This window comes from Otolemur garnettii, unplaced genomic scaffold (genome assembly GCF_000181295.1).
Source record: "Otolemur garnettii isolate 467f Iridium unplaced genomic scaffold, OtoGar3 scaffold00196, whole genome shotgun sequence".
Taxonomy (NCBI): domain Eukaryota; kingdom Metazoa; phylum Chordata; class Mammalia; order Primates; family Galagidae; genus Otolemur; species Otolemur garnettii.
The window spans coordinates 1,887,389-1,913,029 of NW_003852591.1; the positions used below are offsets into that span (position 1 = coordinate 1,887,389).

Here is a 25,641-nt window from a genome sequence, read left to right on the forward strand (position 1 = left end):
GTTCAAACCCGCCAGCTCTGGTGTTTGTGGCAGCACCCTAACCACTGAGCTGTCGGCACTGAGCCACAGAAGTGCTTTGGTCTGTGGCTCCCTGGAGCACTCACACCGTGTGCTAGAGGAGGCACCCCACCATGCCCATGACCTTGGGTAGGCCAGTGCCTCTGTCTTCACATTCCCCAAGGCCCCTGTTCCCTCCCTGCCAGGGAGCTATGATAATCTGAACACCCACTGGCTGCATTTTATTTCCAGCACACTCACACACACCCCAGATTTCCATTCCCATTAAATCTCTGCATCCTAAAATGACCTACCTGTTGGCAAAGGCTTTCTATCTGTCAGAGGCTGTTATCAAGTGCAAGCTGCATCTTTCTCTTCACTGCACACACAGGATCACAAGCTCAGGCTTTGCAAGGCTGAGTCCATCTCACCCACAGCCTCTCCTAAAGCCTCTGCCTCCCAACTCCCTGGAGTCTTAAGGCTCTGGAGAATGTCTGAAGCTAGTATGTAATTGCTATCCAAAAGAGGCCTCTTGGGGACCAAAAAGGCATTTTGAGGGCGACCCCTATTTTTAATGGTGCTGTCCTTCTCTAGGCAGGCCTCCACCCCTAGAAACTCAGGCTGAACCCCACTTCCCAGCAGGCCAAGCAGGCCTGGGAGCTGGGCCAAGCACAGCCCCTCCTAGCTCTTGAAAGAGCTTTCATGTATGTCACATTTGAACTCGCAAAACCCTGGGGAAGCTGGCAGGGCAGGCAGCAAGCGGCTCAGGCAGGGTAGCAGGTCACATGGTAGGACAAAGCTCTTCTTACTCCCCCCCCCCACTCCTCTACCTTCTTCCCAAAACCATCCTTCACCTTGATGTAGGGGGAGGGGTTGCTGGGCTAGTTTGACCTGGAAACACCCAGAAACCCAAACTGCAACCCCAGAAGCCCTAAGGTTTCAGGAAAGTGAAGGCTGTCTATCTGAAACATTTTCTGCAAGGCTGTGTTCCATGATGGACTCATCCTCATTCATTCATGAGGAGACTGAGACCTTCGGAGGGAAGTAATGTCCCTTGTGACCTAGCAAGGGTCAGAACCATGTGCAGGAAGGCTGTTCAGAGGGCTTTTCCAGATGAGACCCCTCACCACCCCCATCCAGCCTCCGCCCTCCCTCCTGGACCTTCTCTTCTGGCAGGGTCTGGCCTCTACATGCACAGCTACCTCCCTGGTCCTGCCCTCCCTACAATTCAAGCCTCAGACTCTACTCCTCTTCCCCTCGCCCTGTTCCTTTGGGGTTCTCCAGTTGTCTGGGTTCCCTGGTGAGAGGCTGCTTCATCTAATGGACTAGGGAGGACTAGACCAATAGGTTTCCAAGTTTCCCTTCCAAGCCTACTTAGTTGCATTTTAAGGTAGAAAAGTGTCTCCTAAGGTTCAAGGCCTTGGCTTAATAAGCACCTCTAGGGCTTGGCAGTGGCAGATCTACAATCTCTAGAGAGCAAGGGCCACAGGGTCACCGTCCTGACTTAAAGCTACACAGAAAGCCCCCTGGTTTTAACTTGGCTCATGGTTTTGTTTACATTGTTACAGATTTAGGAAGAGGAGCTAATCACTGTCCTGCCAGCCTCTACCCCTGACATATAATGATTTCACAGGATCTAGGTCACTTGCTTTTATATATAATACTATGGTTTATTGATGTTCTAAGTCTAGAAGGGAACTTGTCTTCTGAAGCATGGCCTCATTAGCACAGGAGAAGGAGCTATCGCCGCCCTTGCTCAGGTCACTGTTTCTGTTAAGTTCTAAAATCAAATTAACCAAATTAACCTTTTTTTTTTTTGCTATCACATTATAAGTTTTCAGTTGACTCAAATACAAAGTAGCTTATATTTGGTCTTCTAAATTATTTACCTGTCAAACTATGACCTATATCTATGAGTTTACTTTTTTTTGTTTGTTTTTACTACATATAGTCTCAGAGCAAACAACAGACAAACTCCAATCATGATACTCCTCAGTCCTGATTCTAGAAAACGTATCTTCCCTGACCCTCTCGGTTTTCAGTCTGGTCTGAGAATCTGGTATTCATGTTCGTGCCGGTGCCCCAATGTTAGACAGAGTACCAGTTTTCTAAAGCCAGAGCTCGTGGGGCTTCCTGGGTGCTGGGAAATATGCAAGAAGTCAAATTAGTCGATTTGGCACGTGGGGCACTGTCTAATTTGGACATAATTGGGCATCATCTCCTGAGAGAGAGTGTGTGCACGCCCATGTGTGCAGGGAGAGGCAATAGGGGAGGGAAAGCAAGAGGGGATGGAGGAGGAAGAAGAGGAGAGGAAATAGTTTTCATTACATATTAGATAGAAAGAGTTGGAAAAATTTCTAGGCTCTTATAAAGTCATTTCAGGAGCGTGTTTGTCTGCTAGGGCTGCCATAACAACATGGCACAGACTGGGTGGCCTAAACAACAGAGAAATTTACTGTCTGACAGTCCTGGGGGCTGGAAGTCTAAGATCAAGGTGTTGGGAGGGCTGGTTCCTCCGGAGGACTTCCAGGGAGGGATCTGTCCCAGGTCTGCCTCCTGGGCTGGTAGATGGCATCTCCTCCCCGTGTCTCTTCACATCATCCTCCCTCTATGAATGTCTGTCTCTGTACCCAAAGTTTCCCTTTTAATGAGGACACTAGTCATTTTGGATTAGGGCCCACACTAATGACCTCATTTTAACATAATTACTCCTGCCAAGGCTGAGTTTCCTAATAAGATCATAGTCTGAGATACTGCGAGCTAGGACCTTAATGGATGGATTTTTTTGGAGGGCACATTTCACTCCACACCAAGGGATCCCACAAAGCAGGCGGAACAACCACTATGGAAGTGGCATGTGCAGCTGTGGCGTTTCTGATGTGACTCAGCTCTAAAGCGAGTCCCTACCCTTGCCATCCGTTTACCCCTCCCCCACCCCGTAAAAGCCTTTCTTCTTAGGCCAAGGGGAGAGTCCCACTCCCTTCCGAATTGTCGTGGACAATGGTGAGAATCCAGTGGTTTTATGAATTTACATCCTTCCTCTCCGCTGCCTGGTTCCAAGGAACTCCTTATCCCACAAGTAAAGGAAGGAGACGAGAAGGACCCTAAGGTTTAGAGGAAAGTACTGCGTTCTCCTCTTACAGCCTTTCTCTCTCTCATTCTTCCTGTTGACAGTGTAGGGTAGACAGCAGCATCCCCATCCTCACTGAGGAGTGAGGCCAGTGACTGGCAGGCAGCGGGGGCCCAGGCCCTCTCCCCGTGGGGGCTCTGGGTTCCCAGGCATCCCCTATGCTGTAGGCCCCACATCACACTCGTCTGCCCTCCTGTTGTAGAAGAGCTGCAGAAAGACAAGCTACGAAGCCACTTCATCTGTGCGACTCACAGAAGTAATTTGATAAATGACCCTGCCGCTGTCCCAAGGGGCACACAGGATATATTTTCGGATACTGGTATTTATCCCACTGATTTTCAGTGTGTGGCCTGTAGGCCATCACATGCTTCCTAGGGTTGCTTGGGCTTCTTCTTAGATTAAGCTCAGAATTAAATCAGATAGATACATACTTTATTAAATGTCATTTTCTCGGGGATGGAAAAATAAGTTTCTTTTAGTCTGTGAATTCAGAAGCAGGAGGCAAAGGATTTAGAAATTTTTAAAAAACACCTTTTCCTAGGATTGCCTTGCGTAGCTTACCCTTTTCTCCAGGAGAATGGAGGTCTTCCCTTGGCAAGGTGCTCCCTGTAGTCTGGAAAGTTCTACTGCCATATTATAGAACAAAGGATGTAAGGTGATTAAAACTAAGGCTGCTCTGGGAAATCCAGGGCTAACGTAGAGTAGGTTAATGAAATATTAATTTTCTATGTAGTTAGGGCCTTGTTAAGTTGGAAGTGACTTTTGGTGACACTTGTTTGGAAAATGTGTCTCTCCAGCCCCAGCTGCCATCCTCTGGACCAAGGAAGGTCCCATCACGTGCTTCTGAAGGGAACAGCAGAGGCGTCTGTGGTTACTCATTTGCTTCAGGTAGAAGAAGAAATTAGAATGGATTTTGAAGGGAAGGCACAGAACACTTACTGAGGAGTGAATCACTGAGTATCGGGCACTGTACTAAGAGCTTTTGCCTATATGCTCATTTAAATATTAGAAATATAAAAGTAAATAAATTTTAGAAATAAACCATTAGCTATTAAAATGAGTAAAAAGCAGTTCATGAAGATTAATTTGGGAGAAATATTGTTAAATCATAAAGATGAAAATAAAAATTACCTATAATCAGGATATTTGTTCCCTCCTCCCCCAAAGTGATGATATCAAGAAGTGGGGCCTTGGGCAAGTGATGAGGTCATGGGGGTTCTGCCCTGATGAATGGGATGAAGTCCTTTGTAAAAGGACTTGAAGGAGTCGTTGACCTTCCAGTTTGTGAGGACGCATAGAAGGTGCCAGCTATGAAGCACAGCAGCCCCTCACCAGACACCAAGTCTGCCAGCCCCTTAATCTCGGCCTCTCGGCCTCCAGAACTGTGAGCAGTCACTTTCTATTGTTTGTAAATTATCTAGGCTAAGGCTGTATGTTACGGCAACCTGAAAGGATGAGGATGTCCTCATTCCATAGTCCATTCCATTGAATCCTTTGGTGGCTGCAGTGATGAGAGAGACCAGTCAATTCAGAAAGACCAAAGAGACTCTTCCTTCTGTGTCAGTAGTGAGGGCTGGGGCTGCAGAGGACATTGTATGGTACGGGAACACAGGAGGGGAAGGACCCAGACTCTTCAGATGAGAAGGCAGCCCTAGTGAGTCACAGAGCAGGAAAGCCACTGTGGGGTCACTTGGCAGCAGCAGAATGTGGGCAGGTGTCAGCAGGAGAGGAATGAGACCTGAAACCCGCCCCCCCATCTTTGTTGCTGGGCCTCCAGCAGCACAGGCAGGCTGGGAGTCCAGCAGGACCTCAGGTCACCCGAGCAGTGACTCACTGCACTTCCTTCCACACAGCCCCCTTGGAGACTGTACCTCTTTTTCCCCAGGCTCATTTAGAATCTTTGAGGGGCCTTTCCACCAGAAGGCGACCCCAGGAAGAGCCCTGCCCTCCTGGTCTTCCAGCACCTCACTCAGAGCCCATGCTGGAGTGTCCTTGGAATGAGTGAAGACTCTCCCGGCTTCCCCTGGGCGGGCCTTCATCCCATTTCTACCTGGTTTTGCTCATATAGATCTGGGGGACAGTGTTCGCCACACTAATTTGTCTCAGTCCCACTCCCCCAGCCTGTGACTCTCAGTGTGCTCACTGGGGCGGTTTGGGACATCAAACATAAAGAATGAGGTAACCAAAGAAGAAACATCTCCCCTTCCCCCCTTCCTCTCCCCCCTTCCTCTCCCCCCAGAAAACAGCTGACTCAGGAGAAGAAGAAATTGGGGAAAAAACAAGCTCCTGAGGGCAGGTTTGCAGGGCAGCCGCAGCAGCCCTCAGGGAGGGTGGTGGCCGAGCCAGGGCCAGCCTGCTGAGCAAGGCAGAGGGCCCTGGGCACAGACAGGTAGGGAAGACCCCAGAGGGTGGGCAGGTCTCACCAAATGATTTAGGAGCAGGGTAAAAGGCCAGGGGATGAATCTGGGGACAGCCTGGACCTCAGAGGCAGACCAACTTTGTCAGTCTTCTCTGGTTTTTCCACAGGCCAAGGAAATGTCATTCTGGCCCTTCTTGTTCCATCTGGAAACACACTTCTCTCAGGGTCGATGGGAGCCTTTCAAGGCCTCTCTCATTTCCCTGAAATGCTTTTTAGAGAATGAGCCCGATCCTCACTAGTCTGTATTTCCATTCAGTACAGTCCAGGGGTGGAAGACCAGGGGGCTTCAGAGATAAGAACTGTCACCTCCCTCCAGGCTACGTTCCAGAGGGAAGGAACAGGACTGTGGTAACAGAAGGAAGGAAGTCCTAAGTGGGGCCCTTCTGAGGGGATCAGAGAGAGAAACACTTTATTCCAGTTCTTGCCTCACATCCTGGGAATGGAAAGCACAGACATTCCTAATACATGCAGGCACCTGCACTGGGCATACCGGGGAGTTTCCTGGAGGAGGCAGCTTTTGAGCGTGGCCTGGAATCATGACAAGGGTTTTAGAAACAAACGGGCTTGGGAGAGGGATTGATGCAGGAAAGGTAGGGAAACAAACAGGCTTGGGAGAGGGATTGATGCCACAGTTGGAAACTGGTCATTTATTTTGCTGCTGTGGGAAGCCATAGCATCTTTTCAATGAAGAGATAATTTACATCCATTATTCCAAGCCCTCTGACCCACTCTAGCGGCCAGTTGAGTTCAGTTTAGGGTAGGTGAAGGCATTGAGTAAGGCTCAGAAATGAAGTGATCCCCAAATCCAGGGTATCCCAGGGACAGAGAAAGAACAAGCTCTTATGTCCCTTGCTCTTCTCCAGGAGGAATAAGTTATAGTAATATTCCAGGACATTGTATGAACCTATTTATCCTTGGAAACAAGAGTGTTGAGTCCTCTGCAGCAGTAAGGGAAGGGTCACATTAGGACATTCATATTCTGTTGAAACTTAATGTGAAGGACCTCGTGTTCAAATAGGGGAGCCCTTAGCTATGTTGGGCAGATTCACTGGGCTGGGTTGCTATGAGCTATTCCAGGTACTATTGCCCTTGCTGGGGCTAGGTTGAAAAATGTGGCCAGGGAAAATGAGAGGCAAGAAATCAAAAAGAATCTTTGCTTTTCCATGTGTAGAATGTGGTGTTTAAATGGGCTACTGTGACCCACTTGAGAAGGTCCTGGATGTAACCTCCAACCCACCCATCTAATTGGTCCCAGGTAGACCAAAAAAAAGTGAAGCACTGCAAATGTCATGGAGGCAATTACTGGGAGTTATAGATAGACATCGTCCCCAGGTGGGCTGCCACAGTCCTGGGTTGATGGTTAGTTTGGCCCTTATGCTGTTTAGAAAGTTCAGAGAGCATTGGGGAATCTACCTACCACCTGTCCAGAAGGAGAAAACACATGCAAATCTGTTTGGAAACAGATACACCAATAACATTCACTAGTGCAGTGGTTCTCAACCTTCCTAATGCAGCAAGCCTTTAGGACAGTTCCTGTGGGTCACAAACTGCTTAAGGTTGAGAACAGCTGCACTAGTGGGTAGGGATTGCTGTGTGTATTCATTTTCTATTGCTGCTATAACAAATTATCATAAACTTACTGGCTTAAAACAATATAAATATATTATCTCACAGTTCTGAAGGTCAGAAATCTGAAGTAGATCTCACTGGGTGCTCTTAGGACTCTGCTTCTTTTCAAGGCTCTGAGGGAGAATCTGATTCATCTTTCCCAGTTTTGGGAAACTGCATTCCTTGGCTCACGGCCCCTTCCTCCACCTTCAAAATCAGCAAATTCTCATCTCCCTGATGCTTTCCCCATCATCACATCTCCCGCTCTCACCAACTACAGCTGGAGACAGTCTTCTGCTTTCAAGGATTCATGTGGTTAAACTGAGTCCACCTGGATACTCCAGGATAATCGTCCATCTCAAGGCTCTTAACCTTAATCATATCTACAAACTCCCTTTCACCACTTGTAATAACACATTCATAGGTTCCAGGGATGGGGATTGTGACATCACTTGACAAGGGGGAACATTTTCTGCCTTCCATACTGTGTGTTAAACTTGTATGGATAGATGTGGCCCCATTCCCTGCACCTTCTGCCACTCAGCTACAGCCTTAGGTAAGCCAAGGCCTCCCTGGCAATGGACCTGGCCAGCTGGTATAATGATCCAGGGAGCCAGCACTGGAGCAGGGATGCTTGGGTTTCATACTAATAATCTCATTTATTCAGCTGTCTCACTTGGCCTTGAACAATTTACCCTTCCTAAATCTCAGCATGTTTTTCTGTAAAGAAGGGATAGTTCCCAACAAGAAGCAGATGACACACTCAATTTAGAGTAATTTGAGAAGATTACGATAAAGGTCATGTGCACTTGCTGGAATGTTTCGCTGGCCAGTATTCATTGTCCTCATCTGCATTGTAGCTGGCCTGCAGTCAGAGGTTCCTCAGTCCACAGCCTGCCCAAAGGACCTCCTCCACTCATATTGCAAAGCAAACAACAGATTCTTATACAAGAAAAACAATGGCTTCTATGACTTGGCTGTGTCAGCCAAGCTCAGGGGAGACATTCTCCCTAAAGTATCATCAACACACCATTTGATCTCTGACTGAGAATGTCATTCTTGCCTGCTTTTCTCTCCAATGAAATGGGAGAAAATGAAATGTTTTGCATAAAAGTAATTTATAAAGCCTTACACATAGTAATATTAAAACTACAAAAGTGAGCTTCCAGGGGGCAAAACAAATAATGCAGCTTCATCCATCTGCCCTGGCACTGCCTCTGGGTAGTGTCAGGCATGGTACACTGGGGAACTAGCTCCTGGCTCACCTGGTACTTGGGTGGCCTATGGAGATTTTTCCTGAGCATTGCTGCTAAGCTTCATGAAATCTTGTGATTTCTGTTTATGGAACTCATTCTTAAAGCAGAATGATCTTAATTGTAAATACCAAATTTACTTTCCCTTGAAGACATTACTAACATTTTCTAACATATTAAGAGTCCTACTCTGGGCAGCGCCTGTGGCTCAGTGAGTAGGGCACAGGCCCCATATACTGAGGGTGGCAGGTTCAAACCCAGCCCCAGCTGAACTGCAACAAAAAAATAGCTGGGCATTGTGGCGGGCGCCTGTAGTCCCAGCTACTTGGGAGGCTCAGGCAAGAGAATTACCTAAGCCCAAGAGTTGGAGGTTGATGTGAGCTGCAACACCACAGTACTCTATTGAGGGTGATAAAGTGAGACTCTGTCTCAAAAAAAAAAAGAGTCCTACTCAGTGCTGGAATCCAGGAAAACTTCTTTAAGGTATGGCACTCGTGTCATGCATGCATTCATTCACTGATATATTCATTCAAGAAATAGTGAGTACGATTAGGATTCAGTAGTGAGCAAAACAGTCTAATGGGAGAAATGAATATAGAGTGGTAATTAATACGAAGAAAAGGTAGAGGGTCCAATAAGAGCTTATAATAGTATAAGCACTGGCATACAATGGATGGATTTTAAGTGTGGGAGTTAAATGATCAAATTTTTCCCTTTTAAGAGCATCATATAGGCCACCATGTGGAAAACAGACCAGGGAGGAATCAGGGCCTGCCCTGCCATCCTTGACGAGTGTTCTTTATACAGGATCTTTGTGGCAGATGGTGCTAGTTGTTTAACCCAATCCCATTTCCATTCTCCTCTTCCCCCGCTCCCTTGTGGTAAGTATACAGGCTGGAAAAGCCAAATACCGTCACCTCTGCCCCTTCCTTTGCAGCTAGACATAGCTCTGTGTCCCTGTTCTGGCCTGAGCCATGAGCAGTGATCTGCTGGAGTCTTCTGGGAAAGAATGTGCTTTTCCTGGCAAAAGGGACAAGTACAGCTGTCAAAACTCTTCCCCATTCATCCTGCCTTTCACAGAGAGGTAATGCCTGGCACTGGACAGCCATCTGGCAACTGCAAGAGAAAGACCAAGATGGTGGTGCTCATAGAACTGAGCCACAGCAGCAATGTCATCACCACCCATGTACAGACTGTTATGTGGGGGAAAAGTCAGCCTTCATGTTTGGAGGTCAGATGTTTTTTTCCATCCTTTTCTATTAAAAACATCCTAGATTGACATGGTGATTCAAAAGTTGGTTTACTCCAAACAAATTAACAGGCATTTCAACCATTGTCAGAGTTAATTAACACATGGCCAATTCCCTCTCGTGCCCTTGATATCAGTCTTTTGAATGGGCTGGTGGAAAAGGGTGGGCGCCTTGATGGTTTCTGTCTGAGGGCCTTCTAAGGCCGTGTGTGTGTGTGTGTGTGTGTGTGTGTGTGTGGTGTGTGTGTGTGTCAAAGTTTCACCTCTAGACTCTTCAGAACCCACCCTCAACTCTGCTTTCTCCAGGGCAGCCTTAACCATGAGCCTAGAACCCGGAATCATTCTGAAATGCGCTTATCCATGAGGAAGGAGCAGATTCCATCTTCTACCTGCTTTTTAGCTGTAGAAATGAACACAGTACTTGGCACTTTATAGGTGCTCGAAATTGTCCACTAAACCAATAAGTGAATCTGAATACATTTAAAAGTTAGAAATAGCAGTGCGTTATATTTTTTTAAAGAAAGAAGAAAAATGATCTGATCTTCTGAAACACAAATGGGGCAGAGCCCATCCAGTGAAGCATGCACATTTTGGATTAAGAAATATGATTATCATTTGCCAGCTCCCATTTCTGCTTCTGGGCAGATGAGATGGTGTCCGAGGACGCATTTTCACACATCCGCAGAGACCAAAACAGAAAGGGTCCTTAATGAAAGGCAGGAGCCGGAGTGACAGTCATCAGTAGCTAGGAAGAGGTAACTGATTGCAAAGTCGAGCTGAAACGCTCTGATAAAAAGGCCTTCATGCTTGAGGCACTCACTGCCTTCTTTGCTGAAGTTGTGGTAGATTTTTTTTTAAATAATCACATCATAGTTTACCTACGCTTGAAGTTTTTTTAAATCTCCATGGAAGAAAAATTGGAAGAGCCAAATAAATTTGTTCACCAGACCATTAATTTGCACAAACAAAGCTAATATTGGCCCTTTGATATTTCTGTCGGGAGTGTGGTTGGTACAGCATAGGAGAGGGGCAGGGCTGGTCAGGCCCAGCAGTGGTGGGGCCTCCTGGGTTAGATCTGTGCCTGGCTTCTGATGCCATTTGTTCAACACGATTTCTGGAAACATCAGAAATTCCCCAGTCCTGCCCAGTACGTCTTCGTTCCCCAACTTTATACCTCTGAGCACTGGGAAGTGTTCTGCATGGATCCCCTGGGGAGATGGGCAAGGTAGAGAAGAAAGGCCAGCGACCTGGCTGCCTGTCCTGTCCTTCCCTCGCAAACCTAGATTGGCACTTGTCAAGTCAGAGAAGCCAGAGAAGGCTCTCAGGTGTTAGAACTTAAAGAAACCTTATTGTGGCGGGCGCCTGTAGTCCCAGCTACTTGGGAGGCTGAGGCAAGAGAATCGCTTAAGCCTAAGAGTGTGAGGTTGCTGTGCGCTGTGATGCCACGGCATTCTACCAAGGGTGACATAGTGAGACTATCTCAAAAAAAAGAAACCTTAGCAACCAGGCCAATCATTGGAGAAATGTGGCAAGTCGTTAAGCAACTTGTTGCCGGTCAACAGGGCACAAGTGTGGGGAGAAGCGGGGCCAGCTGGCGTGCCGGCCTGGGTGTGGCGTTCTTCCTTCCAGCCCACTGCAGCTTTGGTTTGTAAGGAGACCATTGCTGCTGCTTGGTCCTCTCTCTCACTCTGGGGCTTACAGAGAATTGTGTACATTTTTACATAATATTTCTTGTTTAAAAGAAAATTCACTCGATAGCGTAATGGTTTTCCATCTTCCTGCTGTTTTTTTTTTATTTAAATGATAGCTGTATACATTAATGCAAACATGGGGTACAGGGTAGAGTTTTCATATACATTTTGAAATACTTTCATCAAGATGGTTGACATAAATTTCATGTCATTTGCATAGTCATTGTGTCAAAACATTTACATTCTAGTTCTAGAAAAGTTCACTTGTACCCTTGTTAGACAGAAATATAGGTGATCTTTCCGGTCACCCTCCCACCACCCAGCCACCCTTGTCCCCTCCCCTTCCTATCCAATGTACACAGCCCTTCTATGAAACTAATATATACTTCTCAAATGAAAGAAACATCTTCCTGCTGTTTAGAGGAATGTTTTTACCTGAGTGTCAGCATTGAGCTCCTTGGAGAAGGGCGTCCCCATTGTTGTGGCCCACCCGGGCAGAACCGGCAGAGCTGGCAAAGTGGTTTCTCTGCATCACTTGGCTGTCACATAAGGGTCACCTGCTGATGGATTGGCACAGTGATGCTTAAGGCCAAACATCCTCCCTAATGACACAGAACTTGCTATAAAAGGATGTCGGGGAATTGGTTTTGCTCTTCCTTAGGAACGAAAGGTGTCAGAAGTTAGAAGGAACTGAACAGTCAAGAAATCATTAAGTATATACCTGTCTCCCCATCCTCTCCCCAGGAGCTGTGCCCAACCAGTGGAAGATAAATCTAAGCAAACCCAGGGGACAAAGAAAGCCCTGAGCAGCAAGGCAGCACAGTCTTGGCAGGAATAAATCGTGAGATGGTTGAGAATCAGATTATTTGGACTGATTTCTTTGCATCCTCTGGGCCCCTTTAGGACTGCGGTAAACTTTCCCATGCAAATGGTGTTAAGTGCCTGAAAACGTCTCAACAGGCTGCCAGCAGGCACTGGTGGGGGACGTGCAGATGAATCTTAGCTCCCTGGGGAGGTAGCTTCCTCCTCCTGGGAGAATTACCCAAGTTTAGAGGTAAAGTTCTTAGAACAGTGTCTGGCCCAGAGTAAACCCTCAGCGAATGTTAGCTAAGAAGAGGGGAGAGAGCCCGGGTGCAGCCCCTGCCTGCCAAAGGAATTGAGTCTAAGGAGAAAGCTGAGAGGTTGCACATAGATGCCTCTGTTCTGTACTTGGAACCAGCTCGAAGGCCATAGATGGCAGAGAGTTGCCCTTTTTAAAAGGTAAAATAGATTGTACTGTCCAGCAAGGAAGACATGAATCAAAAATACTAGAAATGGAAAAGTTAATGTTTGGTGTTCAGCAGGTGACACTGGGACCAAGAGCTTTCTTTGAGTGCCGTGTTCAGCTCAAGATTTATTTATTTTTTATTAAATCATAGCAGTGTACATTAATACTATCATGGGGTACAATGTACTGTTTCTGTATACAATTTGAAATACTTTCATCCATACCACCCGGAATGCGCCCGATCTCGTCAGCTCAAGATTTAATGGGTCACACAGTATAAGGGACACCACTGTGCTCTTCTGGAAAGTAGCCCGGGATCCACGGCAAACCTTAGTACCTGGCATTGGGAAAGGCCCTGGGGCCTCTGATAACTACCCCTCCAAGTTCTGCTCCCTTGATAAATCTAATAGCCACACAACTCAGAGAAGGATTATAGCCACGTTTCTTTCTTTCTTTTTTTTGTATGTCTGAGAAGTAGAAGAGGAGCTTTCGGTCTAATAATCAGGGCTGTATATTGGGGTTCTAAGACTCGGGTAAGAAAGTCTCAAGCTTTGCTGCTTGCTAGCTGTGTGACCTTGGATCGAACACGTAACCTTTCTCAGCTTCATTTTCAACATCTTTACTAAATCACTTTTAAGACTGAGGAATAAGTTCAATAATTTATTTAAAATACCTAGGGGAATGTTGATCATGAAATAGATGTTCTTAAAATGCTTGTCATTATTTTTATCAGCTCCTGAGAGTCCACTGTAGGGACCAGATTTGCCACTAAGAAACCATGCACACCTGGAAATCCAAGGAGTTTTATTCTTTTCAGGCATGTGCTCGGGTCACTCCCACCATTGAAGTGGTCATAGAAAAGAGTGGCCCCGAAACAAAGGGCAGGAAAACTTTTATACACTTTCTTGCAGGGTATTATGGGTTGCAATAAAATGCTAAGGAAGATGGCTGAGGAAGAAGTCAGTGTCCGTTTACTTATTGGTCATTGGGGAGGCCTGGGGTTTTGATAGGTTACCTATCTTTCTGTAGTTGGGGTCTTTGCTGGGTTAGTACCGTGTGAACTTCTGATTGGTTATTGTTATCGGGGCTGTTTACGTGATTTACAGCCTGTGTCTGCTATGGAGCTTCTTGTCCCCCACCTTGCCTTTTTCTTTTTCCTCAGTTCTTTGTTCTTCCTTTTTATAACTATTAACTATTATTACTAATCGAAAAAGAAGAGGAAAAAAATAATGAAATCATGGCTGCCCCTTCACCCACTTGTAATTTTTATTGGGTCTGTGCTCTTGGGAATTCTCTAGGAACCATGACAAAGAATTTCAGAGAGAGTATTATTATTAGCTGATATTGTAGTGGACTATGCTCAAGAATCAGTTAGAGTTATCAAAAACGTATCTAGCACAAAAGCCAAATGAGCTGCCTGAAAGTAGTATAGTTCCTGTGAGTTTTTCAGTAGATGGCAGATGGTGTGACTGAATTTCTGCATTCTTCAAAATGGTCAGGTTCAAATACCCGAGTTCTGAAATTCATTGATTCTGATTGTCAAGTATTTGTTGTGGCTTCAGGAATTTTTCATACATGCATTTTTCCAGTGCTCTGTTATGTCATAATTTTGCCATAGAACAAATCACCCCAAACTTAGTGACATATGACAAGAAGAATTTCTTTCTTTCTCATGAATCTGAGACATGTTCATCTCATGGAAAAGGCAAGAGGGCAAGAGAGTAAGTGGGCTATGCAGGTGCGCGGCCAGCCTTTGCTCATATCACATTTGATAACATCCCAGCAGCCAGCCGAGCCCCAGAGTCAGAGTGTAGCCTGTGCACCGGGAGTCTTGCCCTGAATGCAGGGCAAGGATTCCACTGTACATCCATGCTAAGGAGGCCTCTGGAACTGGGGGCAATAGTTCACTCTTCCCTGCCTGTGATGTTATAAACTACTGTGGAAGTGTAGTCCCTTTCTGGTCGGTTGTGAGGTTGTGCTTTCAATTCAGCTGTAACCCTGGTGAGCGATATACCTGTTGGTACATTGTGGGCCAACATAAGAAGACAGGACTTTCTCTTTAGGAAAAAAGCCCTTTTAAGAGTCAATCGTGTGAGGAAGCAGCTAAACGGACCAGAGCAGAAAGGAATCGCAGCACCAATCACAGTCCAGCCCACAGCAGCAGAGGCTGGAAACTATTACCATCTAGTGTCCACTCTGTGGTCTAACTGAATTGAATTGTTGGTTTCCCTCCAATTCTCAATGATTTTCGGCCATTTTCTTAGACACCATCGATGTAACTGATGCTCCTGGTTTCAAGTAATATACTAAATCAAAAGCATAGATGACTTGGAAAATGCAACCATTTTCCTAGGTCTAGCTCTCTTTGGCTCTCAATTAGTAATAATCAAACTACTCTAAATTGTGTTGAGTGTAGGAGACCGAAGGCTGGCAATAGCTGAGACTATGAACATGAATGTGGATGAAGGTCCTTCTTCCAGGGACCTTGAACAGAATGCAGGTGTTCAGAAAATGACCCTTTTGTCTAGCTTGATAACTTCATCTACCACCCATAGGGCTGGGAGCTTAGGATTTTCTTCTTTCACTCTCAGTACTTGCCAAGAAAACCCAAGTTCACAGGTGAGAATTGTTTCCATGCCTGGTTGGTATTCTGAGAGTTACTGGGAGGCAGAATGGCTCCACAGTTGAAGCCTGAACTCTGTGCTCTGTGGCTGACTTCAGTCTTGGCTGCACAACTGGCTTCATGTGAGACCCTGTGAAGGTTTTGGAGGTTGCCTAATTGCTTCAGTCATCACTGGTGTTGATCACAGATGGTCAGTTCCCCTCTCCTCCTGGCACCCAGAGAGCTGACTCCTCTGTGGTTGGGTGGTGCTCTGTGACTTGTTCTGGCCAAAGAATTGTGAGCAAGCATGTTATATGTAACTTCTGGCTTAGACCATTTAACATGAGTAAGATACTCTCCACAATTCCCTCTTGTCTGTCTGGCACAGTGACCAATAACATTCAAGATCATGATGCTCCCTCAGCCCAGGCCTGAGAGTCCCTCCAATGAGCGACGTCCCCATAGATCTGCACTAGACATTCAGTGGGAGAGAGAAGTAAGCTTGGTTGGGCTGAACCACTCATGTTTGGGGGATTATTTGCTGCCACAACTTAAACCACCCTACCTTGATTGATGCACTTTGCTAAATCTTAAGTTTCTTTATCTGAAAAAAATGAGGATAAGTGTGAAATCTATTTTATGAAATAATTATGAGAATTAAACAGGATAGTGTATATATAATACTTAGAATAGCACCTAGTACATAATAAATTTTTTAATATATTTGGCTATTCATAATGATGATGATGCTATGCCAAGTCCTAACTTTGTCTCTAACAAGTTATCTATTTCTGTCAAACAAGTTATTAGTCATTTGTCTTTGAAAAAATTGCTTACCCTCAAATTAAAATAGTAATACGTTAGACTAGGTGAGCTACAGCTTTAATTAGATTATGTAACTCTACTAAGGAATCATTCTCAGAATCCATCCTGGTGTTTCAATAGAATTGCTGCTGTTGGTTAGAGCAGCAGTTCTCAACCTATGGGTCTTGACCCCTTTGTAACAGTGAAAATACATCGTGGCTTAGGAAGGTTGAGAACCACTGGGTTAGAGGAACAAAATATGCAATAATAGTAAACATTATTTCCTCCCTCCTCATCAGTTGTTCTTCCCTTCCCAAACTAAAAGATATGTATCCTTGTTACAGGTTTTTTTCTGTATCTTATTCTGAAAATATCTGCTCAGGACATTACATCTGGCTTATAAATTCTTAGCTACAAATTGGCTTCCAGTCTAGGCTCCTACATCCTTGTCAGTCCATCTCCACTCTCTGTTCTCTTTTCACCAATAAGTTGTCACCTAGATCCAGGTCACAACCCCCCATGGTCTTTCTCCTGATAGTGCTTCCTGGCTGATCTGATCCTTAGTCCTGGCTCAGGTGACCATCCCCCACCCACCACTCACAACCCCTGAGACCTGTTTTCCAACTTCTCCAGATTAGGGCTTTCCCTGTCTTGATTTACAGTCTTGTTTTTCTCTCATGTGACCCTGGCTGTGTCCTTCTCTGGTCCCAAAGGCAACTCTGCCTGCAATTCCCAATAGCAATATGTTAATCTACGTTAACATATTAGGTTGAACCATTGGAAATCGCCATGGAGAGGTTGAATATAGAAATTTCTTATGGTTCAACGTATATACAAACCTAGTTTGGGAAAGAGGAGGAATTAAATCACGTACATACTGAATTACATGTTGCATCCTGTCAAGAATCCTGCTGTATTTCTTTCTCCTTACTTGGTTGAACTGGGGGGTTATTCCTCTATAACAAGCCTTTTGCTCTTGTATATATTACCTTCTTACCTCCTCACACCCAGCAATTGGTTGATAACAGACACTGATATTTATTCAGCAGCTAGGCGGAGGCTTTTCCTGATAGCTGTTGTTGACATCCCTATTTACACATTTGGATAATTTATAGAAGTACCATTTACTGTGACTTTGTGGGAGAAAATAACACTTCTTTTCTTTAATGTCTTTCAGATTGAAGACATCATTACAAAGATGCAAGATGATAAGACAGGGGGTGTGCCCATCAGAACAGTCAAGAGCTTTCTCTCCAAAATCCCCAGTGTTGTCACAGGTAATGTCCTTCTTACAGGTGTTGGTGACAACCATAACTACTGAAAAGTTCTGTATTCCAAATTGTGACTTGGGGAGTGGGGAGGAGGGTGTCTAAGAATCTGTGAGTATTCAGAATGAAATGTTCAACATGTTTCTTGACTCAGGTCCCATCCTGGTCTTGATTTCTAGGAAGAAGCACCTCTTTGCCACTCATTAAGAATGGCTTTGGCATGGCCAACCCTTCAAGTGTGTCTAGATTGAGGCCTCTGAGAATAAACAAATACATTAATAAACTGATTTGTCCGCAGTTTGGCCCGTTGGATATACACAAGCATTTAAATATTAAAGAAACTCAGTTTAAAGAGATTTTAAAGAAAAAGTTTTAAGAATGTGTCGTGTCCCGATCCTACAAAATGCTTTTATTTATAGTGTCTTTTAATTCATTGTACTTGAACTCCTGAAAAGGAGGTTTTTTAAATCTCTTTCTGCATTGCTTTTTTGTGTGTTTTATGCTAAAACATATTTCTTTTAACTTTCTTATTGTGATATGTATTAAACACATGGGTATAGTTGTAAGAATAATAAAACACATCCTGTGTTCCTGCCTTATATGATGAATGATATATTATCAATATCTTCGAGTCCCCTAGTTACCTACTGGATTGCATCCACCTCCCTAACCACTATCTGCTTTTAAGCTGATCAATTCATTGTTTTTCTTCATAGTTTTACTACCTAGGTATGTAGCCTTTGCTATCCAAACAAACAATCAAATAAATTAAGATACAATTTAGGTAATTCATTCTCAAAATCTGGCTATGCAGTGTTCAAAATTCAGGAGCCAAAGGGATTTAGTTTCCACTGTAGACCTATAAGAATGACTAAAACAAAACGTGCTGACAGTGCCAAGCGCTGGTAAGGATGTAGAGCAGCTGGAATCCTCACATATTGCTGATGGGAGTGTAAAACGCTACAGCTACTTTGGGAAATTATTTGGCAACTTTTTATAAAGTTAAACATACACTTCCCATATGAGCTCACAAACCCATCACGAGGTATTTACCTAAGAGAAATAAAAACCTGTGCTCAAATGAAAACTTCCACATAAGTGTTTATAGAAACTTGATTTATAATCTCCCCAAACTGGAAACAGCCCAAATGCTCTTCATTGGCTAAATGGATAAACTATGGTTTATCTACACAGAGAAAAAAAAAAAAAAAAAAAGAAGAAAAGAAAAAGAGAGAGAGTAAACTATTAACACATACATCAACTTGGATTAATCTCAAAGTAATTTGGGGGAGTTAAAGAAGCCAGTCTCAAAAGGTTGCATGATATATAGTTTTATTTATATGACGTTTTATATATCATTGGTTTCCAGGGTTTGTCAGTTAGAGGGAGATTGTAACTACAAAGGATAGCGTGGGGGGTTATATGAGGTGACAGAGCTGTCCTATGGTGGTGGTGGCAACATAAATCTACGTATGGGTCAAAATTCATGAACAGTACATACATGAAGAGTCCATATTACTATATGCTAACTTAAGAAATAAATAGGTTCAGTTGAAGTACGCACTAAGTGTCCCAACTCATTATCCAGATGGTCACTATTTGAATTCAGGTACTGTTTTAGTCACCTAGGGCTCTATGGCAAAGTTACCCTAGACTGGGTGGCTATTAAACAAGAGAAATGTATTCCTCACAGCTACGGGGGTTGGAAATCTGAGGTCAGGGTGCCATCATGCGTTCTGGGGCGAGGGCCCTCTTCCAGGTTGCAGACTGCCAGCTTCTTACTGTTAGAAAGGTAGCTAGATAGTTCTCTAGCCCCCTTGTATAAAGGTAATAACGCCATTCATGAAGGGTTGTCCTTCAGAAAATATTTCCCAAAGGCCCCACATCCTAATGCCATCACCCTGGGGGGTAGATTCCAACATATACACTTTGGGGAGACACAAACATTCAAATCATAATGTGTACCAAATAGATTGCATAGTGAAAGATACTTGTAGTGTTAGTGTTTGCTTATTTTGAAATTTATATAACAGGAATTTTACTATATATATTGGCTATAACATATTCTTTTTTATATGTTGCTAGAATTTGCTGGATAATGTTTAGGATGTTTGTATCTATTTTCATGGGCAAGATTTATCTATTTTTCTTACCATTATCACTGGTTTGGATATCAAATTTATGCTAGCCTCATACAATGACCCACAAAGCATAGCTATTTGTATTGATATTATGTTGTTCTTTGAAAACTAATTGTCCCTTTAATCCAGTGCGTTATTTCAATTATTTATTTTTAAAATTTTCTTATATTTCTTTTCTTAATATGCTTGGTTATTCATTTATTTTTATCTTATTCATTTAGATATTTCTTGGATGTTTAACATTTTCTAAGCATTTTTAAGCACTTGAGATTCACAAAGAAATGAAACATAAAAATTTCTGAACCCATGGAATTTGTATTCTAGTGGAGATAATAAATAAAATAAAGAAACATCTGAAGAATTTTAGGTAGTTATAGAGGCCAAGGAAAAAATAATATACTAAGAAATAACAGGAAATGTTGGAGTATTGCAATTTTTGAACAGGTGGTCAAATAAGAACTAACTCCCTGAGAAGGTGACTTTTGAGTAGAGATGGAACAGAGTTAAAGCACTGAACCATGTGGATTTTGAGGAAATAAGGAATCCAGGCAGCCGGTGCTAAGTACCCAGGGCAGGCGAGTCCCTGGTCTGGTCTGCTGAAGATCTGTGAGGAGGGAGTCAGAACGGCTAGAGTAGAGCCAAGAAGAGAAGGGTAGTAGGATGGTGTCACATGATAGTGGTGAGCTACAGCATGCAGCCTCCCCTCATTACAAGGGGCAACATGCTCTGACTTAACCTTTCAATGGGATGGTGTTGAGAATGTGCTAAGCAGTTGGAGGCATAGGTACGAGATAGGAGGCTATAGTAAAAATGATGACTCAGACATCAGCATTGGAGATATGTGAAGTGGTCAGATTCTTATTCAAATCTAAAGGTTGAACAGACAGTATTTCAGGATAGATCAGATATAGAATGCAAGAGGGAGAAAGGAGAATCAACTGTGGCTAAACGTTTTTTTGGCTTGGGCAACAGGAAAAATGAGAGTTGCCATTTATTTTAATGAGGGAGACTATAAGAGGGGCACGGGATTGTTTGTTTAGCTGAAGGGTTAAGAAATCAAAAGAAATTTGAGGCCGGTTAAATTTTAGAGACATGTTAGATATTCAATTGGAGATGACAAGTAGACATTTGAGTATGTGTCTTTAGATTTTAAGGGAATGTCTGAGCTGCGTATACAAGTCATCAGCATGTAGATGGTAGTTAGAGCCATGGGATTAATGAAGTCACCAAGGGAGTGAGTGTAAAGACAGCACATAGTCCAAGTCCAAAAACTGGGGATACTTCAATCCATAGAGATGAGGGAGAGAAGGAGAATACAGAAGAAATAAAGAATAGGTAGCTGGAGGCAAAGGGGGAAATCAGAAGGATATGGTTTTTGGAAGGCTTATTTTCTAAAAAATGTTTCAAAGAAGAGTGGAATGATCTACTATGTCAAATGCTGGTGATAATTAGGTAAGATGAATAATATAGAATCCATTGCTGACCTCGCTAAGCATACATTCCATGAAATTTGGGGGGCGGGGCAAAAAGCCCTATTGGAATGTGATAAGTCAGAATGGGAGGAGAGCAATTTGAGGTAATGAGTATTCTCTTTGAAAGAGTTTTCCTGGAAAATGAAGAAATGCAGAAGTATCTAGAGGGGGACATTAGGTCAGGACAGGTAGGTTTTCAAATAATAAGAAAATGATAATGTTTGTATGATGATAGGAATGACTCAACAGAAGAAAATGGCACAAGAGAAAAGGAAATTCAAGGAGTTGATCTAGTGAACAGGGAAGAGGGGTTAAATCTAACATGCATATAAATGAGTCAAACAACATACAATTTATTCATAGGAAGAAGAAGGGAGGCATAATAGATGCACAGAGGTACAAGTAAGTGGGGAGATGATGGGAGTTGGTGGGAACTTGTAGAAGTTCTCTTCTAATAGTCTCTGTTTTTAGTATTACGTGACACGAAGGTGATAGAGATGTTAAAAGTCTTAGGAGAGATTAAAAGCTATGAAATACTCACTAGGAGAGTAAAAAGATTGACTGGACTAGGGAAATAGAATTTTCACTGTGACCTACTTAGGGTTATTAATATGTATGAATTCAAGAAGAGACAGTTCTTTCATCACAGTTAGCTCTGTGGATTTGGGCACATATCAGGTAGAATGCTGGATTTAATTAATGGCAGAGCAAGTGTGAGGGAATGATGAGTTGAGAGGGGGCAAGGCAGTGGCTAAAAGAAATGGCCATTACATTTTAACTGACTAAGAAGTGAAGTGAGAATAGGAGATGGGTGGGGAACAGTGAAGAGTAGTAATAAATGGTTAGTCCAGTGGCCAAGGAATTTTAAGTTAGAGGCTAGAATAACTGGTGATTGGGTATTGGAATATTTGAAATTGAGATTTTGGAAAGGCTGTGATTCTTGACAGTGACAAGAGCTAAGATATGATCCTGTAAACAGGTGATTCTGATAGCAAGATCATTGTAGAAAAGGAGGGCAAGGAACTGGGAAGCATGATACTGGAAGATTGAATCATATGGATATTGAGATCGCTACTAGAGGAGAGTTAGAGAGGATGGTTGTGAGTTAGAAATCTTTATGGAATGGGAGGCAGAGGCCTAGGAATCAGTACTGTCGGTGGTTTAATTTGATGTCATGACTGACTGAGGGTTTTATAGAGAAGGGAGAGTGAATGAAGATGGTCTGCAAGAGTCCATTAAAAAGGAAGCTTTCAAAGCCCATGGTATGTGAGGTGTAGTAGGGAAAATAACCACCATCTAAAAAGGCTGAAGGGAAGCAATGCCACTGGGGAAGAACAAAGGGATGAAGGGATAATAGATGATTTTACTTAAGACTGGACATGAGTTCTGGAGGGCAAGTGAAAGAATTTCAGGAGATGGTGCTTATATGACTTAGGTGATAAATGCCTACTGTTTTTATGGGGCAGTCGTTAGAGTAGTCACAAAAGATATAAAGATGAACAAAAACCTGATCTGCTCCTCAAAAACCATTAATCTGGTGGGAGAAACAGACACATATACACCAATAATTATATGAGCTATGTGCTTTAGTAAAAAAAATGGACAAAGTGCTATTTGAATTCAAAAGAGAAAATCATGAATTTTCCTGGGTATGTCTAGAATATTTCCCTTAAGAGGCATATCAGTTATCTATTGCTATATAACAAACCACCACAAGCTTCTTAAAACTATAATAATTTTTGGGGCGGTGCCTGTGGCTCAAAGGAGTAGGGCGCCGGCCCCATATACCGGAGGTGGCAGGTTCAAACCCAGCCCCAGCCAAAAAAAAAAAAATATATATATATATATAAAATGATTTTTAATTTCTCATGATTATGATTATGATACTATGAACTGATAATGTAGGCAGTTCTGTTGGTCTCACGCATGGCCATAGTCATGTGATGGTTCAGTTGAGGGTGGAGCGTCTACAATGGCCTTATTTATTTGTTTGGCATTGGTGCTTACTCTTAACTGGGGTGTCAGTTCTTCTCCATGTCACCTCTAGAAGGTTTAATTGGACTTTGTCACAGCCTGATGGTGTCAGGGTTCTGAGTGAGAGAAGGTGAAAACTGCATAGCTTCGTAAGGCCTAGGCTTCCTGAATTCATAGAATGTCAAGTCCACCACATTCTATTCTTCAAAGTAAATCACAGAGCCAAGCCTAGATTGAGGATAGAGAAACCAACTCCACCTCCTGGTGTAGGAAGGGCAAGATCACATTACACTGGGAGACATGATTCATTGGAGGCCATTATTTTAATGATCTACCACATAAAGTAATTTAGAACTGGGCCTTAAACATGAAGTAGTAACCTAGAGAAGGAAGTTCTAGGTAGAGAAAATAGAATTTTCATCAGCCCCAATATGTGAAAAATGTGCCAGTTTTCAGTAAAGATGAGCTTATTTGTGTGGTTGGAGTTAAAGATACATTTATATATCTATGTGTTTGAGAAGAAGAACACATAGGCAGAATAGCCACAGAAATGAAGAAGATATGAAATTTAGCCTTAGTAGCAGGTTATAAAGGAACTTTGATTTGTAGAACTCATCTCAAAGGTAACTCATCTACCCTGCTCTGCTAGGTCACCATCAGAGGTTTTAAACATGAAAGAAATCACATCTATGAAGTAGATGAAAGATTGGGCAGGAAGAGATGGAAGTACAGAGACTAGTTAGGGAGTCTCTAGGTGAGGAGTCTATGGAGGAAATTAGGAAGGCATACTAACAGCAACCCCAGCATCAGTGGAAACCACAACTTTATAATTATGCATCATTAAATCCTCACAAAACCCCTATGAGATAGGAATTGTTATTATCTCCATTTATAATGAAGGGAACTGATAATTCAAGAATTTAAGGAACACTTGCTAGGTCACACAGCCAGTAAATGTCAGGATCTCTGCATTCCAGGGGACAGTAGCTATGGGCTTTAATACATCAGAGGAAAAAGTAGAAGACAGGATTGAGAAGACTTGGTGGCCAGAGGTAGGGCGTAGACTAATTCAATAAAAATGCCTCCAAGTTAGGGTGGTGCCTGTGGCTCAAAGGAGTAGGGCGCCGGCCCCATATGCCGAGATGGCGGGTTCAAACCCAGCCCTGGCCAAAAACTGCAAAACAAACAAACAAACAAACAAAACCCTCCAAGTTAACATTATGGATTTAACATCTCCATCTAACTTTTCTCCTCTGAGACCCCACAAAAGTTATAGTAAAGGATTTTTATTTTTATTTAAAATAATCTCAAAGTTGGAGGCCACTATTCTAATGATCTACCATGGGAAATAAGCCATCCTTAAATATCATTGAAAAGATAGACCAACATAAAGGGCAGTTGATGATGCTTCACTCTTAAGATGTGCAGATGTGTGAGAGACTCCTAGAGAATTGTTTCCACACACGAGACAATAGCAACGAAATTCAGGGATCTGAAAAGCAAATAGATGAGTAGTAACTGACAATGACCCCGAGAAGATCTAACCATCATTTATCAGTGGGGAAAGGAAAGGAACAACACTGTTCATGTGGTGAGACCCTCAAAGGGCTCAGAAACTAGTGGCATCTGCACACTTTTCTATCTAGTTAGAATGGATTTTGCCAACCTTCTCACCTACTTCATAGGCCACTCACCAGCTCAGTGTCCACTGTCTAGCAATGTCAAGTCCTACACTCTTCTAGCACAGCTCAGGCTGGCATTGAGGTGGTCCCCAACACCACACAAACCCCAGGACAGCAGGTGAACCTCACATTCAACCTGTTCAAGGTATCAGACATGGCGTTCAGCCAGCAGCTCCTGTGGCACAGGGACTAGTCAGCAACTGGAACACAGGAAATCCGATTAACAATGCCAACCAACACACAAGAACTTCAGTCTGCATCAGTGAGTCCTCAGGAGCCACAGACTAAAACAAAGAATTCAGCTGCATTGTTATAGCCAACCCTGTGGGCAGCTTGTTTAGACCACGGCAAGAGTGCTAGTGTCAACTCGGGGCCACAGGCTCTTCACCCCATCAACCTCCTCTAGTGAAAAACCCTGGATGATATTGCTGGATAACATTATTCTTCTTCCCCCTCCAAAGTTGCTAGTAGTAAAGGGGAGAGCTACATAAATGTAAACATCCAGGGCATTGTGGCACAGGCCCACGCCTGTAGTCCCAGCTACTCTGGAGGCTGAGGCAGGAGTATCACTTCAACCCAGGAGTTTGAGTCTGCAGTAAGCTATGATCATGCCATGGCACTGTAGCCAGGGCAATGGAGCAAGACCTTATCTCTGAGAAGAGAAGAGCATGAAGAAGAAGAAGAGGGAAGAGATCCACGTCACCCAGACCTGTGATAGCACAAACCCTAAGACGGAAATCCATGAATATATGGCCACCCTATTACTGTGCTGGTAGAGGCTATGTCTACACAGAACAGTAGGCAGGCCAGCCTTTGCTCTAGCTCAGCAGCCTCTATCAGACTTTCGGTCCATTAGTGAAATAGCCAGTCTCCCACCACAAACCAGCAGACACTCTTTTCATCATTTTAGGTGCTTTTATCACCAACATTGGAGCTTCCTCTCCAACAGCAACAGCTAGAGGAGAAGCTTTCTCTTCTGTCTTGGGACCCTAGTTCTTTTTTTTTTTTTTTTTTTTTGCCGGTTTTGGGTTTGAACCTGCCACCTCTGGTATATGGGGCTGGTTCCCTACTCCTCTGAGCCACA

At 43.6% G+C, this 25,641-nt stretch overlaps 1 protein-coding gene across 2 annotated transcripts in view; it reads left to right on the forward strand.

The window, feature by feature from the left end:
• RGS6 (regulator of G protein signaling 6) overlaps nt 1-25,641 on the forward strand; it is a 582,828-nt gene that overhangs the window by 375,973 nt on the left and 181,214 nt on the right. For both annotated transcript variants that reach the window (XM_003801053.3, XM_012812220.2), the window contains exon 3: nt 17,198-17,297. In XM_003801053.3, coding sequence (XP_003801101.1) covers nt 17,198-17,297 — 100 coding nt within the window. The remainder of the gene's footprint in view (nt 1-17,197; nt 17,298-25,641) is intronic.